This window comes from Polyodon spathula, chromosome 30 (genome assembly GCF_017654505.1).
Source record: "Polyodon spathula isolate WHYD16114869_AA chromosome 30, ASM1765450v1, whole genome shotgun sequence".
In the NCBI taxonomy this organism is placed as follows: Eukaryota; Metazoa; Chordata; class Actinopteri; order Acipenseriformes; family Polyodontidae; genus Polyodon; species Polyodon spathula.
This window is the reverse complement of record NC_054563.1, coordinates 3,580,851-3,596,443: the sequence shown is the minus strand read 5'-3', so window position 1 is coordinate 3,596,443 and position 15,593 is coordinate 3,580,851. Positions and strand designations below refer to the sequence as shown.

General features: G+C 37.6%; 1 protein-coding gene across 1 annotated transcript; it reads right to left on the bottom strand.

Moving 5' to 3' along the window:
• Positions 1-3,553: 3,553 nt before the first annotated feature.
• LOC121302925 (disks large homolog 2-like) lies at positions 3,554-8,643 on the bottom strand. The gene is made up of 3 exons (XM_041233281.1): positions 8,564-8,643; positions 7,305-7,469; positions 3,554-4,611 (listed from the first exon to the last, which is right to left on the bottom strand). Exons 1-3 carry the CDS (start codon positions 8,576-8,578, stop codon positions 4,444-4,446), a joined length of 348 nt encoding a protein of 115 aa, XP_041089215.1. The 5' UTR covers positions 8,579-8,643; the 3' UTR covers positions 3,554-4,443.
• Positions 8,644-15,593: the final 6,950 nt, after the last annotated feature.

Here is a 15,593-nt window from a genome sequence, read left to right as displayed (position 1 = left end):
TAACAGATTTGTTCAGGCTTCACATTTGACAAGAAAAGTAATAGCAGTTTCCCCACCTACTGCATTTCAAGCAGCTTGTAACTGCAGCCTGCCTGTGTCCGTGCCTTTTTCGATTTTCTTCTTCGCCCTGGGGTTACTCTGTTAACAAAGGGGCTGCCACCAGTCAGCAGTGCAGGAAATGACCAGAATGGCTCTTGATAAAATGTTGAAGTCTCTTTGGAGATCAGAAAAGGAGAAACATTGTGGGGGAGGGGTAGACAGGACTGCTGGTGGTTCTGCCTCGAGAGACCTGAAGTCTATTCTTCAGTAAATAATCTGTGACATGTTTGTCTTTGTTAGTGCAGCGTGGAAATGCCTACGCTTTAGGCCTGTACCAGAGTTTGAGACAGGGAATGCATGTGCATAACGATCACCAGAATTAAGAGAACTTTCCTGGACTACTAATCCTTTAACCCTTTATCAACCTGCCGAACTGCCAAAAGCATTGGTTCCTTTTACCATGTCTAATACTGATTGTTGATTGGTTTAGCTCTTTAGAATAGAGAAATGGCTTAGAACCTTAAATGATTCCCAAGTACAGAATGTTACCAAGATCTCTGCTGCTCTTTAACACGAATCCAGTCATAGCACCAACTTTTCCAAACCTCTTCCCTTCGTGCTTGTGTCATGGTGAAAATGCTCCTTCAGACAGCGCTTCTGCTAATTCAGTCATTTATAACTGCTTCAAAGCCCACAGATTCTGCCTCTCTATGAATATGGAGCACAGCAATGCTATTTAGTCTTGTTTCAGTCATTGTTGACTGAAGGAATGTTTTTAGACGATGTAATGCAGAGAAAGAACGCTCGCTGGTGCAGATTGTTAGAACTAGTCGAATCATTTTGAATATCTAGAGAAACATAACACGAAATGACAGATCTGACTTGAAAAATGTCACAGTGTTCTGTAAATTTCAAATGCCATCGGAAGGCTGGTGGGCTTTATCTATGTCTTTATTTATGGGCTTTATTTACGTCCAGTATCATATCACATTGGAAAGTTAGTACAGTACTGTCAACATAATTTCCACAGAACTGAAAAACAGTTTCCCCTGAATCCTCTCCAATCCCAACTTTCTAAACATGCAAGAGTAAATGTATACTTTCTTTGTCAAATCTGTTACTTAGACCAGCCAACGCATTGTCAAATACTTCAAAATATTGGCACCTGTAGAACGTGCAAGATCTGAGTTGCTCCCCATTACCTCCATTTAACTGTTTTGGTACTCTGTGTTTCCAGGGCAGGGCTGGTTTTTCGATGCTTAGATTGTTTGCTAGTTCTTTTGTTTGTGTCCAGAACTTATCAATGCTATTCCTCAAATTTTCAACAATTGAGGCCGCTTGCTGGTGGCTCAAAGTGCTGGCTTGTATGCTGTAGTTGCAGCATCGACATGAGAGAATAATTTCAGAAGCAGTTACAACATGAAGTACACAGCAAATGTCTCCAGTCTAGAAAAAACATTAGCTTTTGCACCAACTTCAGTATGATCTTCCTTGGCAGTCATCTGCAAACATTCAAGTATCTCACTGTAATTATCCATAGCTGATTTCAAGCTTGCTGCATGAAGTGTCCATCTAGTGGGTGCAAATGGTCGCAGGTTCTGTGTATCAGGTTGTTTCAGATTTTTTAATTTAAATAATCGCTTTGGAGATGCACTTATAAAATTAGATACATTTGCCACAAAGTCCTGAACACCCAAACTTAACGAGTGAGCCAAGCAGTGAACAAAGATAAGGCGAGGTTCAATTTCATGGACTTTAGCCTGCACACTGTTCCTTATGCCGGGCATATTACTAGCACCATCAAAGCACTGTCCCCTGCACTTTTTAAAATCCAAGCCAGACCTTGTTAAGACACCTTTGACAATGTTGAAAAGTTCTTCTGCTGTTGGTAGAATCCAAGAAAGTCCTCCTGCACATGTCACTGACACAGCAAATACAAACTGAAACGTGGGTGCTTATGTAAGCAATTTCATAAATCATGACAGAAAAAAATCTCAATTTTGAATGTTCTTAAGCACCTTTCTCAACACATCCTGTTGCATTATCATTAGCATTTCATTTTCGCCATGTGAGAGCTGTTTGAAGTTACTTTGCTGCAGACACTGGTTTATTTCAGGGACATCTTCCCCCCTTAACTTAAGCAAACTCAAAAAATTGGATCTGTCCTCTGTAAGGCCACGTATATCTGAGCCTTGCTGGGCAAAATACATCAGTTATGTGAATGCTTTTATTAACCCTAGGCATGCAGCCTGCATTTTGTCCTTGTTTTCTTACCATTGCAAATACATTTGATATTTGATATTTTTTATTATATTTCACTAGAAGCTTCCCGGTGGCAGTGAGATTTTTCATATTTACGAAACCTTTCTATTGCATGATGCTATCCATCAAATGCATTAAACCCCTACCTTTTGCATCTTGGCAAATTCTGCAAAATGCCTTTCCTTTCCATCGCCTCACTTGAGCTACTTGCAATATTTTTTTTGTTGAAATGGGCGCCTTTCTTAGTGTCTGCATCACTGCTACTCCTGGGTTTTTCAGGGGATCACTTTGTATTGTTCTCAGTAGGCCTACTAGTAAAATTATCTCCTTTTTATCAGACAAGTACATTATGAAAAAGGGGGTGTATATAATTGAGTTTGTGTGAAGAATTAAGGTTGACTGGGGTATACATTTAACTGCTGTTTTACAATCAAAGTATTTACAAGCAAATATAATGTAACATCATAAAACTGTTACTGATGACATTTACAACAGCACTGTTTTCTGTGACATAAGGTCTTCACACTGAACAACAACCTTCATAGGAAATGGAATAGTCTGGGTTTTCTGCAAGTCACCGCCAACTTGTCATGGGAGGGAAGTAATAAAAAATGACCGTAAGTTCATTTCCCTCACAGTCAGATAACACTGACCCCTCTGGAGCTTCCAGGCATCCTGTGGGGTGAGTGTGCGGTAAGAGGTATTACAATTGCATACACGTGTGCTCTTTTGTTTTGTTTTCCAGTGTAAACCTTTTTTTTCACATCCTCAGGGAGCTCAGCAGCACCCGGACCAGTACATTTTGAGGGCGCTCAAGCACCCACAGCACCCACGGAGCTGGCACCTATGATTAGAATTGGCGTAATCCGTATGCCGCTCAGACTGACAACAGCTGCCAAAGCACTGGCTGATAAAACTCAACTGTGATTTTCTCCTATCAGGGAGTGTCAGCCTGTAATGCAAGGATCACAGGGAAATCCAGGGCAGTGGCATCCCAATTATAAACCGGCAGTGCTGTGACACTCGCAAACAGCTTCCTTCTGCATCTGCAGTCAGGGTGATATCATTTCAGTTCTAAATCTTACACTTCAAACTTGCAGATGAAATTATATTTCATGTGTATTTAAAAGAAAAGCAAAAGGATTTATGGAACATACTGGAGTACTCGAAAAACATTACATTAGACAATTACCACCACCAACCCACCCCCAAAAAACAAAAGTCTTATATTAAATCTGGATTGCTTCTTTGTTTGCTTCAGTGCTTTATTTTATTAAAGTCATTTTTTACATGAGGTCCAAGTGCAGGGATACAAATTGAAGGATGCATAGGCACTCCACGCTGCATGACTCATGTACAGTATGAAAAATCTTTCTCTGGTTGTTAAATTCGATCAAATGAATGAATCATGCTTCTCAATATCCTCTGAATGTTGGAAACTTAATTACTAGCAGAAAATAAATGTATTACTGTACTAACTAAAGATATTTAATACACATTTAAACAATCTGTCTCGAATACCCAGACTTCAAGATAACATATTCTACTTGGGGTTAAAAGAGCAGAGAATACATATCAGCCAGAGAAGCTAGCATCTCTCTCACTTTGCAAACCACATAAGCAGAGTTATTTTGGCATCCTTCAAGGTAAGATGCACAAGACTATATGGCAGGTAGGGAGGGGCAGGACACGTCAGTCTGTCAGTAAATGCAGGCTTAACAATGTATCAGAAAAATATTGGATTGCAGGAGGATAATGTAAGCATTCTGGCATTATCGACTGGCAAGGAAACCTTGCGACAAACACTTTCGCCAGTTAAATCCTGACAGTTGTTAGAAGTATCCTACATTTTTAATTGCATGTTCTGGGACAGTCAGATGCATGGCAGAATTGCACAAGTCAGCCCAACAGAAATACGGTAACTGATTTTACAGTACAACTACTACAGCAATTATAATTTCTCTTAAGATAAGTGATAATTGCTAATTCAACACCAACACTATGAAATAATGGTACGTCACACAAGACATTTAAAACTCAATAACACTCTAGATATTTACATAACTAATATACTGACTAGTACATTACACAACAGGATAGCAATTAATTGTGGGCATCATTTTTATCATCTATGCCAGTCTTTCATGTTAACACTTTGTATTTAATATATGTTACCACACATAAAGCTTGCACAGCCCAAATTCCCCAAAGATACAGAAAATACATTTTTTCAAATAAAAACAAACTTGCCAGGTAGTTTGCAGCAGTCAGACCTGGGTATGTTAGATCAAAACGGGTAATCAGTGGAGGCTGCAGGTAAGAAATAAGAAATAAAATCACTAGCAAGTATTCTTTAATTAGAAGATGATATATTAATGACATCAGATGAAATGCAATCTCAGTGATGGGTTCCCACAATAATCTGTGTGCAGCTGTACCTGTTAGTGTCTGAGCTGCCCAGCCTCCCTCTGGTGGAACAGTGGAAGGCTGTTAAACTCACACAATGTATGATCCGAATTGACAACCTTAAAATACTCATCAAAAATTGCAAGACTGACTACATACAGATTGGGAGAGAAGTGAAAATGCTTCTTAAAGCGCTAAGGAAAGGTAAAATAGTAATAAATAAATAAATAAATAAATAAATAAATAATAATAACAGGATATCAGATACAATATATTCAAAATATGCATATTGGAGGCTATTTCCTGTACTTTTTACGTGATAAATTGTAGACCTTCAAAATGCCACACAATCTCAAATAATTTAAAATGATCACCTGTAAAGTCAGAGTTCTATATATACATGTGCACCGCTTGAACAAAATAAAAGGAAGCTCAAGCAAATGGACACTGACACTGTGTAACGTAGATGAGATCTTGCTAGCCCCAATTAACATCACAACAGATGACTCCAAGGCGTGGAAGAAAGCAAACCTGTCTGCAATTTCAGAGTTATGTGGAGGCCATGCTAGATCCATGACGGGAATCTGTCCAAGGAGGACATCTTGTCGAGTCCAGCCCAAGAAAATTGTAACACATCAGTGGAAACAACTTTGCAAACAGTTCAGGTCAATGAAAATACAAGCTGTTGCTTGAGAACTGCTGGTTTTAGATACCAACATCTATGCAGCTTTGGCAGAAGAAACTGCCTGGTAGAAAGTGGTGCAAGTTGATGGTATCTGTACTGTGCACTATCCAGAGAATCTTATGGCGTGCCGTTTGCAATATCAAACACTATTTTTGTAGATCATTCTGTTGGCATCGACTGGCTCTATCGTTTACACTGACTGGTAAAGTGACAGCTGCACTTTGCAAGAATAAGGACCATGTTGTTAACCACTAAGGATTTTCTCTTGTAACAGAAACAGTCACATATATCAGCAGCAGTGTACCAGAAGAATGTCTTAATCGCTTTTACACACGCATGGAAACCAAAACCAGTATTTCTGTATTTTTGTTCAAGCAGTGTTTCTGTATTAGAACCTTATGGTAACGTGAAGGCAGGGGAATACATTATTTTATTTAATTTTTTACATGTGTAAAAGATAACTAAAGTCTAAAGTTTAGAGAATAGGGTCCAACATTGCAGAAAAGGAGCTGGCTAACAACCTGGAGCATAATGGAAATAAAAGAAATAATAACAACAAAAAACCTACGGTGGGTAAATTGAGAGCCTTTACTCCCACACTAACACACAACTCTGTTTCTGTAAAATAAAGGTACACTCGCTTGAAGGTAGAACGAATAAGGAACAGCAGCTGTGATTCTCTTCAGCATCAAAGACTGTATTAATGGAACAGAAGGAAGAAGAGGGCTTTGGTAGATACCTATGCCTTGGAAAGAAAATTAACTTAGGTTGAAGTTTGGGCACCACCTAGTGCTGCTGCACAACATCACCAAACTGACTTCCATTATGGTGTGTAATATGAATTGAAATCCATTAATAAAAGACATGCAAACTCAGTTTTTAGCATTTCTGAAATGCATGTGTCAAGTAGAATAGGATTTAAAAAAAGCAACTGCTTGAAACTGACTTCAGAAAAGATACCTGCTATGCAATAGTGTTTACAATTCAACTGAATGCTTCACACACGGTTGGGTTGTTGGTGTGAGTGCTGGTAGGGGTCAGTATTGAGAAGGTAGGAATACCCAAAAGTTTAGTTTCAGGACAGGTTCACTTCTTGAAGTCCCATCATTGCTATAATTTCAAATGTTTTATAATTTACTAAATCTGATGAACATCTCTATAGAACAAAAGAGACTGACAGGCTGTTTTTTTGTCTGTTGAAATATGTTTCTTATTTCCATCAAGTAAACAAAACAAAAACACAAAGTCTACCATTTGTATTACATCTTTGTTTTCATAAGGGTTCTTGACAAACCTAATTCAATATTGTTTTTTTACTTGATGGAAATGGCAAACAAAACGTACTGACAAAAATAGACCAACATTTTACTGCAGCCCTAGAGAATGTTTTAGTTGAATAGTCTGGCTATGTGGACAAAAAAGAAAACATGGAGACTTCGAACTATAACTTCTGATGGTGGTTCCATTTTGATTACGGTTGCCTTTGAGGCAGATGGTACAGACACACATACGAATGTGCACACAGATTTGGGATTCTATACAAACCCTAAACTAAGACAAGATTACACATGCCTAACTCTCTTTGTTTCATGCCAAGGAACCCTGGAAATGTTGGCTACTACATAACAGAATCAAAACTGTGAACCTGCTTGATGTTATTAACTCTTCTGAGGCACAGCTGGGAGGAGAAATCAGGTACAAATGTACTGGTAAACCATATGGAGTTTGGGTATGCAAAAGGCAACTTTTATTTAGATAGTTTGGCTTATACCTAACTGTTGTTATGATTATTCTTGGGTAACAAAGTGAAAAAGAATGAGGTTACAGTACTTAAAAAATAATACATTTAAAAAAAAAATGTGTAGTATGCACACCAATACCAGACTTGTAGTCCCTGTAAATCTGGACTGACCTTTAATGGAGAAATATGTGAATGAGAAACATATCCATGGACATTTTCAATCTCGGACAAGTTCTTCTCAGACACGTGGACCAGCTCTGGGGGGCGCACTTCGTTGGTTAACTGAGGGTAGCCATGATCTAGTGCTAGTGAATCTTCATCCTGGTACTGGTAATTCTTCAAAAGACAAAGACAAAAACACAGTCAAAAATAAATAAATAATCCAGCAAATGAGATCGAGATCATCTTCTGTATTTAAGGGCAGCTTCAAGCCAAGCAGGCAGCTTTAGAAAACCTGTCTGAATGACAGGACTGCAATTAGCTGTTATTCTGCACTGAGATCATTTGAGACTGCCACTACTTAGCTGAATGTTCCTGCATCCAAAATGGGCTGAGTGGCTTTCTGACAGAAACTTTATTTGGAAATCCCTGCTAGACTGCAAATTACAGAGATGTGTTCTTGAAATAGACACAAACGTGAATGTGATTCTGTGAAAAACAGTTTTAACAACATACTTTCCAGCATAAAAAAAGAACCAACATCTACCATTTCATTATCTTTTTCTAAGTAAATATGTTCCTACGGTCTAAAACCTTTTTTGTTCTAAGTTCTTTTAGGTCAGGAGTTAACATCTGAAAAATATCCAGATGTCCAATTATATTTTCACATCCTCAGCATAAACTATGAGTGTGCTGAAAGCTCAGGCCAGCGGATTACAGTAAGTGCTTTATCAACTTGGTTCGTATCCATATTGCTCTGCCATGCATGCCAAGGATTTTGGACACATTTAAAGACCCAAGTGTGCAGTGTGGAATGTCAAATATTAGCAGGCAGTTGGAATCTGAGAAACACCACAGATCATTAGGCAGGCTTTTGTTAGTTGCTTCTCTACTGTGCTGTATATGAATATAAATTGTAATGACAAACAGAATCTGTTAAATACATAAAAGAATCTTGATTTTTTTTCTACTGGAATGTAAACTACTCCTTCTTGACTAAATCTGACCTGGTTTGTTTTTGGGACCTGATCCAGTTGGTTTGAGCCCCTGAATTACAGGGTGCTGTTAACCCTATAAACACCATTCTCAGAGTTCTGGTTAGAATTTAATTCTGAAACATTAATATGGGATTTACTGTAAAGGATCTACACACCTCAAAATGTGTGCATCTGTACTGTATATCAATTTGCATGTCTCACAGAACCATTTGAAATTCACACTACTTAACCATGCAGAACTGAAGGAATAAATAAAGATTGAAGCATTCTCACCCAGGGAGTATTCATCAGGGCTGGATTGAGGCATGTTGGCTGGGCAGTGTGTGGTGAAGCTTGCACTGTGGCAGACCTGTTCTGTGGATAAAGAGAGGACTTCAATATCCAGTGCCTTTCACAAAGACTACTGTACATTCATCACACAATGCAAAACAGACAATGATGAATAAAGAAATACTTAATAAATACTAAACAACTTCATAGAAAATGGAGCGAAGAGTTTTTTAAGCAACAACTGATTGCAGTGGCAATAGCAGGAGCCGATACCCGTTGCGGAAGGCATTATACATATCAATGCTGTTATGTTTTTTTGTGTATAAATGTTAAATGGGGAGTTCAAGATTCTAAATGTAGCAGCCATAACAATGTACTACTTCTGACCAGCTTAACTGCTCGCCTGAGAATCTCTTATGATTGTCTACAAAAACTAACAGTTTAGTTTGTAAGGCTCTGTGAAAGGTGCTGGACTGACTGCATTGGGTACTGTCGTCCACTTCACAGCAGTCACAGCATGGGCAGCAGCAGTGGGAGCTTCTCCACACTGCCCCCCAACATGCCTCAACCCTGCCCTGCAGAGCAAGATATGCTGCCTCCATGCCCATCCATTTGTGCCAATTGTGTTGGACTGTGTGTTCAGTATAGTTCACTGAGGGCTGTTAATTCCCGATAATTATCCCACTGTGCCACATGCTTGCCTCCCTCCTCATTTAAAAGCAGTAAGACCGTCTAAAATTGGGGACTAGCATATGGATGTGCTTCACTGTACCACATGTTCAGAGTGCTCAGTTTTGCTGATCATGCTTGACAATCTTTTTTTACAGTAAACCCTTGTGGCTATATATATTATATTAATGCCAGACAGACAGACAGACTCACGGTGAATGCAATACAATTCAATTAACAATCCCTTAACAGACACCATGTCTTCCTTTACAAATAAATAAATAAATAAATAAATACAGAACAAAGACATCAAGAATCTTAAACAGTGTTATTTGTATTCCCTTTGAAGTTTGGACACTTTTGAAATGTCTAATCCATGCAAAAAAAATCCCATTAGCAGTGAAAATGTAAATGAACATAATTATGTTATGTATAAGAAATTACATTTACATTTTTTTCACATTAACATGTATTTTACATGTATAAACAAAAAATGCCCCAGCCAAGGCACAAATCTGTGGTCAAAACAGGCAATCATTGTTTAATCCTATTGCAACACAACTATAAACCCAAACACTTTGAGCGGCTCTGCAGGTCATTATACAGTAATCATCAGCCTTTCCTATAGAATACAGACAGGATATAACCATGCAGACACCATCTGAAGCTAATGTTTTCCACAAGATGGTGCTATTGTTAGATAAAAGAAAGGACCGAAAAACAACTGCTGTAACACAGAGAATTAAAAAATACTGAATTTAACATTATCCCAGGATTGCAGATATTAAAAAAACTACAGCAAATATGCTGCCAATTATTACCAGTATGAGGCAATAGTTTTGATGGTTAATGAATGTACTGTTATCTTCCACTATGATTTAGTTTCAGAATAGGAATTAATGCACAAAACATTTAAGCCAATATGAGGCCTACTCCAAACTATACGCCCAACCCACAATTCTACAAAATGAAACACAGTTTGAACCAGCACTAATGAGATAGGACAATGCAAAGCCACAAAGTCATATTTATATTCCAATATCTTTCAACCAACTCCACCTACTTTATTTGGCTTGCCCCCCAAGCATCACTTATACTAATGAAGTTTAATTTAGCTGTCGCATTCATTTATTTATTTATATTTTAATTAGGCTAACGACTTTGAAAATGGACATTGCTTGTCTAACTGCTAAAAAAGAGTTATTTTCTTCCTTCACAAAGTCAAACAATTAAGACAAATTAATTTGAATCCATGTTAAAACTCAAATATCTGACTTTACAAACGCTATTCTGTAATCCCTGGTAATATTCATGAGACAGCATCTCTACAAAACAAATTTTGATGTGCCCTTTACTAACTGACACAGCATAAATGATCTGGCATTATTGATTATTATGTTGGCTCTACCTGCTTCAATTGCAGGTGGGATAGGAATGACTGTACACTTGCACACCCCAGTGGTCATTTCTAAGATCTCACTTTAGAAATTCAACTTCCAAAGGCAACAAAGTATCCCTGGCTTAGACAGATAGCTAATATTAAAGCGCATAGCGGCAATCAGAACCATTGGGAAAGGCAAGAGCAAAATTATTTACTGCATGTTTTAAAATCCAATGTTGAAATGTCGTTAAGATTTCATATTAAAAGGTTAGAAATTGATTAAGACACAAGTCACAAGCTCCTTAGAACAACCTAGAACTATAAAGAGCCATTAAGTGTAATGCAGTTTATTATTTCATGCATGACGGCCTCTCTGCTGTACATATCCAACCAAATTGCATCTGAGTGATTTATAGAAATAGATCTGAACTTGCCCTTAAGATAACTGGGGGGATTATAACACGACGATTATAGACTACCTTTTACTTGGACTCTCTCTGTACAGCAAATAAAGAAAATAAGGGAATGTTTTAATTAACTGGGTGGCTAGGGGAGGATAATGCCTGTCGGTTATTAGTCAATCTAAACTGCTTTTAGTTGTGATTGTTTAGTACTAAGAGAAGCACACAAAACTGGGGCATTATCTTATAGGCCAGAAGCCAAAGACAAGCCAGCCAAACAGAAGTTAGCTTCAGATTGTAGGGTCAGCTCAACATTCCTTTACTCAAAACAAGCCAGGCTGACTTAAGAGTCTGTAAACTTCCTATGCATTCCAATCAAAGGCTGCACTGTCCTTCACTGAAGGGGGGCTGGGGGGGGGGGGGGGGGTATTAAAGCTAACTTAAACCTTTCTCAGTTCATATTTATAAAAGGAGTCAACTTTGCAAAACTACCAAGCTTAAAGATACATTTGCCTTTTCATTGTTCTTACATTTACCTTTTCATTGTTTTTATTTTATTTTAATTTATTTTTTTTAATACTGTAACTACAGTTAGGGAAAACAACGGAATCTTTTAAATTCAAAAGTCTTTTAAAAGGAAGTTAAATACAACTGGGACACTTTTAATTGCTTAATTCTAGTCGGTAAGGGATTTTCTGAAGTTAGGATAAAAACTTGGCTGCCGGGTCCAAAGCTGTTCTCACAGTACTAACGCAGCTCTGCTGGTGAAGAGCAGCGAAGCCACAAACGCAGAATAAAGCTTTCAGCAAAAAATACCACTGAGTGAAACGAAGAAAACAAAAATAGCAAAAAGCAGCTTAACATCCAAATGTGTTTTTAAAAGAGTACAACTGCAGGAACTACATTTCTAATTTGAGGACAAATAATTAAAAAAAGTAACAAAGTAAGGAAAGGCTTTAAAAAAAAAAAAAAAACACTATGGACTACACCTAAGCACTATACTGAATAAGAATCACTATGCCACTTGGTGATTTAGTACAGAGGAACATAAACAATGAGAACAGCACTTGTCAGTGTTTCATGATCTCTGCTACAAGCGGGCCTGCCTCTTGAAATACGATAAGGTTTTCATTTCAGCTGCTACAATAAGCAGGGTGACCAGACGTCCCGGCTTAGCCAGGACAGTCCCGGTTTTCCATCAAAGGTCCCGATGTCCTGGCATTTTTCTAAAAATCTTTAAAATGTCCCGGTTTTCAGCCACTTTCTGTAGCGACACACTCCAGAATACCTTATGTAAAAATAACATAAACAACCGCTTCCTATATAACTTAGTTCACGGCACCTGCAGTGAAAACTAAATCAAATTTTTAAAAAAAGGTACTAGAGTAATCAAGAACATTATGTTTATAAACTGATAAACACAGATATGTGTGCATATTCCTCAGTCCGCAATGCGTTTTCATTTAGTTTGTATCCAATATCAATCTACAGTTGTAAGTAATACGGTGATTTCGTAGCTGTTCAGATCTGGCACGATTTAGCCTAGATAAAGCGAGGAGACGTTACAAGCATCCAAATCCACTGCTTAGGTAAAACCACATCAACAACACCAATAAATAGAGCCATCTGACACAGTGAGTAAAAAAACAAAGAAAAATGCCAAAACGCAAATGTATATTTAACAGCGATCTACAGAATGGATTGTCGTTGTTGTTGTTGTTGTTGTTGTTGTTGTTGTTATTATTATTATTATTATTATGTTTAATAATAAAATAAATATGAAAGTAGCAATAAGTATAACACAATATGGCAAGTTAAACTAATTTGCCACAAATTATCCACCCGGGAGTGTACTGAAATTAGCTATATAACAAACAAGAAAATAATACTAAGAGTGAGGATGGCTATTTAAATAACCATAAAATAGGCTGTTTTTAAATGGTTTCATTAGTCATATCAATTATTTAACAATGTGTCCCGGTTTTGAGTTTGAGCTCACCCTGACAATAAGCAGACAAGTTGACTACTGTGCTTGATCACCTTAATAAAAAAGTCATGCGGGTTTTTTTATTATTATTATTATTATTTATTTAAGTTTCTATTACTTCAATGTCCAGCAGCAGCGTCACAGTAAATCACAGTGAGAAAGAATCACTTTAATGAGTGGGACAGGGGTTTCCCTTGAGAAATGTTTATTTCATATAGTAAATGCCTTTTTATTTTATTTTTTTAAACAGAAATAGCTTCTTGTGCTGGTGAAAATCAATATGCAGTAATGTATGGCCTGTGGCTTTGGAGTTCCGAGCCTCTGAATCGAAGAAAATCATTTCCAGAAGTTCAACAGTTATGATCAGCACAACAAACAAGGGAGGAAACTGATCAAGAACCACAATCTGTCTCATGCAACAACAACAACAAAAAGACAGGGTGTTATCATGACATGTAATATTAATAGGCTATTAGTTGTGTAGTTTTTCGTAAAGCTCATATGTAATATCTTTTGTCAGTTTAAAAGCCTAGGAGGCAAATAACATGGCTGTGACAGATGACTTTGCCGTCAAACTCCATTAATTACCCACCACTCCTGGTGGATAACCCTATGCCAGAGGGGGATAGGGTGCATTGAGAGATGAACAAAACCTACAGGCCCTGTGCTGTCTGCACTTAGTGTTACAGACAAGACTCACAGGGCTCTCTATTGGTGTTTTTCAATGCGTTAATTCAGTGTACAGCAGGCTCACCGTATGGAATCCTGCAGCTCTAATCCACTATAGTGTTGCTCTGAGTGACCCCGGCCTCTAACTCAAATGCAATGTAGTTGCTGATTCATGTTTACATAATGGAGTGGGTTAGAGGTGCAGACACACCCACTTACTTCTACCAGGTAAAATAAGAAAAACTCTTACAGCCAAGTGAGGTGGTCAGCTGCAGCACTTGTCTGTGGTAAACGGCAGAGAAATAAGAGTAAGCGGCATTTACAGCCCATATTTATTCAGTCCTTGCAGAGGAACATAATGAGGTGGAAAGCATATATGCAAATGATAGACGTGCTTTGCAAATTGAGCAAAGCTCGAGAGGTTTGTAATAAATTCATCAGAAGCTGGAGATGTAAATTAGAGACGCACGTTTCTGTTTAATATACTTTTGAAGTTTAAAAACATAACGTGAAACCAGGGGCACAACCTGGGGGGCCTCAGGGGACTCGAGCCCACCCTCCACCCATAGACTACAACTGTGTTTATGTTTTGTTTTATTACCGACTACAAAGTCATGATACAGTCGTATACTTGTATTGTACAGAAGCACTGACTAAAGCAAACATCGCTTCACTTCCACCCAATGAAACCATTTACACAGCTGACCAAATGCGACCAATGAAAACCATGCGTAGAAAGGCTAGCTGACAAAATGTAGCCTATTAAAACTATGTATGTAGGTGATACCAACGTTTTCCAATTTAGAAAAATACGCTGTTCGCTTCTAGTTGAAATTAAACATGACGAAAAATAAAATAACTCTAATATAATTAGCCTTATTAGAAAGTTAAACATTTGATTTTGTGGTTGAATTTGCTGAGTTCCTCATTATTGCATAAAAAAAGTGTCTTAGAAGAAAAATTAAAGCTATTGATCGATTCAAAAGTGGGGCTAAACCACTGGATGTTCGTGATTTAAAAGTTGGCAAATGTGAATCAATTGCGAGAGGATGGATAAAAGCGTTTTGTCCCAATATCCGTGTGAAAAAGAAAAACAAGCAGAAAATAAGTACCGCATTGTACACTGCCTGACTGACTAACAAGTAAGTCACAGGTTTTATTTATTTGTATTTATTATAATAGGCAGTTATAAGAGTATTGTACGTACTAGTGTTGGAGGTTTACAGTCATATGCAAAAGAAGTAGTATGTGCAGAAAAAATGAATTAAAAGCAACTGCAGGACAAATAATAAATAAATAAAGCCTGTATACATGTTTTGTTATGGTTTTGCATTTAAATGGTTTAAAAAACAAACAAATTAAAATGCATTCAGAGGACTCCAGAAGGACGACATTGATTTAAAAAAAAATACGCAGCCCAACATGAACACTGGTTTGACCCACGGTCTGGTCTACCTTCAGCGACGGGTATGCAACAGAAGCCGCTGGTAGATTAGAAATACGATTAATTAAACTTAGGCTAGGTAGTTGTTATATTAGTATGTTTCTATTCTCTATTAACTGTTCAGTCTTGCTTTCCATGTTCTTTAAGCCTGATATCTGCCATTAGCTGCTGTGTTGTCGCTACTATTTCATGTATTATGCTGCTATCATGTATTCTGCACTTTCCACTGTATTTAACGTATTATGCATTGGTTTTTGTTTTACTGTATATCATGTATAGATACAAGATACAACTTTTAAATTGCATTCCCTGCCTCAGGGTGGCTTTGCATGTAACCACATGGACCTCTCAGGACTACATTTTCTATCATCCTCCTGCTCACATATGTAACTGAAATGGATTTACAGTATATCTGAAGCCATCTTGAGGCAGGGAATGCAATTTAAAATGTTTAAAAAGTGGTCAAAATGTTAAAAAAATAA